This window comes from Leishmania infantum, chromosome 16 (genome assembly GCF_000002875.2).
Source record: "Leishmania infantum JPCM5 genome chromosome 16".
Classification (NCBI taxonomy): Eukaryota; Euglenozoa; class Kinetoplastea; order Trypanosomatida; family Trypanosomatidae; genus Leishmania; species Leishmania infantum.
In genome coordinates this window covers 531771-537000 of record NC_009400.2, presented here as the reverse complement: position 1 = coordinate 537000, position 5230 = coordinate 531771, and the positions used below count along the sequence as shown (strand labels likewise).

Here is a 5230-nt window from a genome sequence, read left to right as displayed (position 1 = left end):
TGGGCTCTCCCCTATCCTCCCCCATCACCATCATCACCCTTTGTGTCGTTGTTGTTTTGGAGGGAAGGGGGCAGTGCGTTCTTTGTTCGTCTTCTTCCTCCCTCCCTCCCTCCCCCCCTCGTGTTTCCTTTCTTCGCTCGTGTGTTTCGCGCTGGACGTGCGTCGTGCAGGACGAGAGATGTGCGTGGCAACGGCAGCATCTCGCTGTAACCTCTGATTCTTTGTTTCCTCGGCACATCCACGTCCCACATCCACATCCACTCTCAGTCTCTGTCCTTCCCTCTCTATTTCTTTGCTCTGCTTGAGCTCTCTGTTGTTGTTTCGCTCGTTTCACGCTCGGACGTGCCACCCCCTCCCCCTCCTCTCTTCTTCCCCTCCTTTTCTCTGTCTCTCTCCTCCCTCCCTTCCTCCAAGCGTGTCTGCACATCTCGCTGCTGCTGCTACGACGGTTGCGGCGAGTCGGTGCTGGCCGTGTCGACGGAATAGGTGCGGAGCTCGCCTACTGACATTCTCTCTTCCTTTCTGTCGCTCTTCCCTCCCTCCCTCCCTTCTCCATCCGTGCACAAGCATTGTTCCATTATCCTGTGTGTATGTGTGTTGGCTAGTTTTCAAGTGTCCTTCTCGGCCGTCTGTCCTTCCCATCGTCTTCCTCCCAGCGTGCACTCCACCGAGTTCGGATGCAGTCGCCACAACTGATGAACCGGGCCGCGTCATCAGCACTGGTACCCGCACTGAACATGAACGCGCCAGGCAACGGCACTGTGTATGTCAGCGGCAGTATGAGCCACGAGCGTCGCCGCAACATCGCTCCGGACGAGGTGTGTCCGCCAGACACAATGCTGCACACGCCACCGCCGACGGCGCGTAACTCCATGGACGCGGTGTGTGTCGCGGCGCACGCGTCGAGCGAACCTCGGTGCGTCAAGCCTGGCCGCTTGAGTCTCGCCTCCGAGGGCGCTGGCGCAGCTGCCACCAAGCGGCTTCCCCCGCTGGCCGGACTGCTTGCCGCTGCGAAGGGCCCTGCGACAACGCGAGCGAACACCACTATATCACGGAGCGCACGGATTTCACTCGGGTGCAGCCCAGCCACGTCGCCGGCAGCGTCGGCGTCAACGTCGCATCTGGCACCGCCCGATGCACTCGCCCCCGATGCTTGCTCGTCGTCTACGCGCGCCCCGCGCCCGACCGTAGCACGGCAGCCGCCCACACGTACGCCACCAGCGCCGGCGTCTGTGCGAGACATGGAGGGCATGCAAGAGGCCTTGAAGAAGTTCAACGCTCGGGTGCTGGAGGAGAATGAGAAAGAGAAGGCCCGCAACAGTCGCCGTAGCAGCTGCGCCGCCTCGCGGGAGTCGTCCATAGTCACGCTACCCGTTGACCATCCCACATTGTCGGCGGCCTCCGAGTCACTACCTAAGTCCAACCCGCTGCAGGCCTCACCCAACAAAGACAAGAATAAAAGCAGCAGCAGCAGCGGCACGGCCCCGAAGACGTCCATGAGCATGGCATCGTCGGCACCGCGCGTGACGATGGTGCCGCGGATTTCACCGCAGTTCTCGCCGCCTCGCAGCAGCACCAACAGCAGCCACTCACCCCTTTCGGCAGCTGCCAACTCTTCGGAGGACGGCAACACTCGTCACCCGGAGGCCTCGCCGCACCTCTTAGCCCAAGATCCGCACCGCGGGCTGCCGCGCACCGTGCAGCCGGAGCAGCAGCAACTCAGGCCTCTCCGTTCCTTGCCGGCGGGCGCGTTGCAGAGCCAGATAGGGTCATCCTCAACCTCGCCGTCGGACGACGTGAGCACGCCGCCCATCATCGCCACGCCGCGATCGGCCAAGATAGTGGTTGGTAAACCGCAGATCGCAGCGTTCAAGTTACCACCGTCTCCACGCGCCCCGTCGCCGACTATGCCGAGCCTCCCAGACCGTTACACACAAGGCAGCGGCGCAGGCGCACATAGCAACGCGCGGTCCGCTGCGGGGAGGCCACAGAAAGGGCTGACGCCCTCGATATCCCCGCCGCTGGCGGTGGATCCAGTGTACTCGGCCGTTGAGATACAAGAGAGCTCATCGGTGTCGACGGGCTCATCCGGTGGTCGCTGGGGCCTCTTGAGCGACAGCAAGCGCCCCTATACCAGCAGCAGCAACAGTTGGCAAGCGACGGCCGACAAGACCACCGTCAACGCCACGTCCGGCTTCAGCGGCGCAGCGGCCTCGCACCCGGTGCGCCAGCCGACGCTGCCCGGACTCCGCAAGAACCAGAACATGGATGAGCTCGGCAACGTCGGCGAGGAAGCCCCTGCTCCGGAGACACACGCCAAGCCGTCGTACAATGACGACGCATCAAGCGGATGCCCGCCGGGGTCGCCAAGCTGCTCCAGCAATCTCCACGACGGTGGGCCGCATCGCCTGTCACACACCAGCACCATCGGAGCTGGCGACAACTCCCCACACACGGCGCTGCGTGTCTTCAGCTCTACCGATGAGCAGCCTGGAAATAGCAGCCCGAACGGTGCGGCAGCCAAGGAGGCGGCGGCCACCACCGCCGCAACTGCGAAGCCAGCGAAACCCATCAACAGCGGTCCCGCTGCGGGGCAAAGCCCACCCGGCGCGGCCCCAATGAAGACCTCGCCGTTGGATAATGGCAATAGTCGTGGTGGCTCGGCCCAGTGCCCGGACTCTGCGCTGAACCACAACGGTCGCTACTCACCGGCGCGTGTCAACTCGAGCGCAACGACGGCCGCCGGACGTAATGCGAATGGGCAGAACCGATCCTCCGCGGACAGCGCGATCCTGGACATCGACGCGGAGACAGCTGCGCTCAACTCGTACTTGAAGGAGGAGGACTTGAACCTGTCCATGTCCACGTTCACCAGCATCGGTTCAATTCTCGCCCAGTCGCTGACGCTGCGCGTGCTGAATCTGAAAGGTAGCACCATCCCCAGCGAGGGGCTGCGCGGGCTGGCAGATATTCCAACGCTCAAGTTGATCTGCGTATCACACATGCGCTGCTTGACAACGCTGGTGCCACTCGTGACGCCGACAACGAGGTCGAACGGCCGGCCCTGCGGGATCGAGGGGATCGACGCGCAGTTCTCACCTCTGGAAAACGAGGGTGTTTGGGGTTTGGAGAAGCTGCGGCGGCTGCGCCGACTTGACTTGGGCATGACCCCGATTAGCGATGTAACGTGCCTCTCCGCCAGCCGCTCTCTAAACGACCTCTACCTCAACGGCACACGCGTGGACAGCCAAGGCCTCGCCGGGCTGGAGCGGGTGTCGACGCTGACGCTGCTGAACGTTGCGCGCACCAAGGTGACATCGCTGAAACAGATTGCCAAATCGCGCTCCATCCAGACACTCATCGCGTACAGCTGCCACATCACGGACGACGGGCTCCTTGGCGTCAGCGAGATGCCGCGACTCAGCACACTCGATGTGAGCACCACGAAGGTCGCAAACTTGTCCGTGCTGCAGAAGAGCCGCTCTCTCAAGTGGCTGCGCGCCCAGTGGCTCGGCCTCAAGAATTGCCACGACATTATACAGCAGCGGCGGGCGCAGATGGACGGTGTAACGCCTGACAGTTCCGTGGCTTGGCGCGACACCGAGGCGGGCTTTTCGGGACTCGCCAGCATTCCGACTCTCGAGTCGATCGACATGTCCTTCAACACAATCCGCAGCTTTCACTCGCTCTGCAACAGCAAATCACTCAAGCACCTTATTTTGCGCCGCACGCGCGTCGACAACAGCGGCATCGGCAGCATCGCTCAGCTCGCCGGAACCCTCGAGACGCTCGTCATCACCAATCTGACTGACATCCTGGACGACAGCGACAACGAGGAGGCCAACGGTCCGTCGAACGCAGCGAGCGGGCTGCTCAGCATCATTGGCGACATCCCTACGCTGCGTCGCCTCACCTCCCTTGACCTCTCCTTCACAGATGTCTATGATCTGCGCCTCCTGCAGGAGCTGCGAGTGCTCCGCGAGCTCATTATCGTCGAGACGCTCGTCACTGTTGACGGTCTGCGCGGTATCGAGAAGATTCCTACGCTGGAGACGGTGGACATCTCACAGACGAGCATCGTATCGCTACAGTTCCTTGTCGGCGGCGCCCCGTCCCTCAAGAAGATCCTTGTCAAATCGAACCGCAACGTGTGCGGCTTCAACCTCGGCCGCATCGATCAGCTGCGCGCGCTGCAGCACCTCGACGTCAGCGACACTATCGTGGAGGATATCGAGTCACTGCTGCAGTCAAAGTGGCGACTCCAGACGCTCGTCTGGCGGTGGAAGGAGCGGCGCGACAGCAAGGGGCCGGCGCCGGCGCTAGAGTGCCGCGTGACGTCTCCACGCCTGGTGGGCGTGAACACAATGCCGTGCTTGACGACGCTTGACCTGACGAACAGTTCCGTGCAAGACCTCGCCTTTCTCGAACGATCCGCGTCGCTCACGACGCTGTACCTCAAGTGTTGTCGGCTTCTGCGCAACAGCACCATTAAATCCCTGGGCACGTTGCGAGCACTCGAAGTGCTCGAGCTGAGCGACAACCGCCACATTTCAGACGTGACGTGCCTGCGCACCTGCCGTCGTCTGCGAGAGTTGCGCCTCAACCACACATACGTCACAAAGGCGGGGCTGAAAGGAGTGACCGACCTGCCGGAGCTGAAGGTGCTGGACATCGCAAATACGCGCGCCGAGGACGACGTCAAGGACGAGGACGTCAACGGCGCGGTGGAACGCAGCCGCCTGCTAGAAGACTCGAACGTGCGCGAGGGGAGCACGCTGCTGGACAGCTCTGTGGCTCCGGCCCAGTTTCGCGTGCCCCGACGGCGTCGCGTCTCCTTCATCGCCAACGATGGCGGCGAGGGCCTTTCACACAAAACGGACCGGCACGAGTAGATACCCCTGGTCCTTGTGCGCGGAGGGGTGGGGGACGGGCATTGGCGGTGTCACCGGAATACCCCCACCCCGCCGTCGCCGCTGCCATGCGTGCATGTGTCTGTATTTGCGTACTTGTGCGCGCGTCTGTTTCTCCAATGTCCCAGGGACTGCTGTAGCTCGTTAGCCAGTCGTCTCCACCCGACTTGTGTAGAGCACTCGAAGAGAACAGCGGGTGGAAGACGCTGCGTAACAGGAACAGCAAGGCCTGGGAAGGGGTCTGTAACCGCGGCCGTAACGACTTGCTGAATGTAAGCATGTAGATAGGGAGAGAGGTGTCCTTCACACACTAGGGCGTG

At 62.4% G+C, this 5230-nt stretch overlaps 1 protein-coding gene across 1 annotated transcript; it reads left to right on the top strand.

Annotated features, from left to right (window-relative positions):
* Positions 1-677: 677 nt before the first annotated feature.
* LINJ_16_1400 (conserved hypothetical protein) lies at positions 678-4892 on the top strand (the record flags this gene model as incomplete). Its single annotated transcript, XM_001464584.2, has 1 exon — positions 678-4892. The coding sequence occupies one exon, from the start codon at positions 678-680 to the stop codon at positions 4890-4892; it is 4215 nt and encodes a 1404-aa protein (XP_001464621.2).
* Positions 4893-5230: the final 338 nt, after the last annotated feature.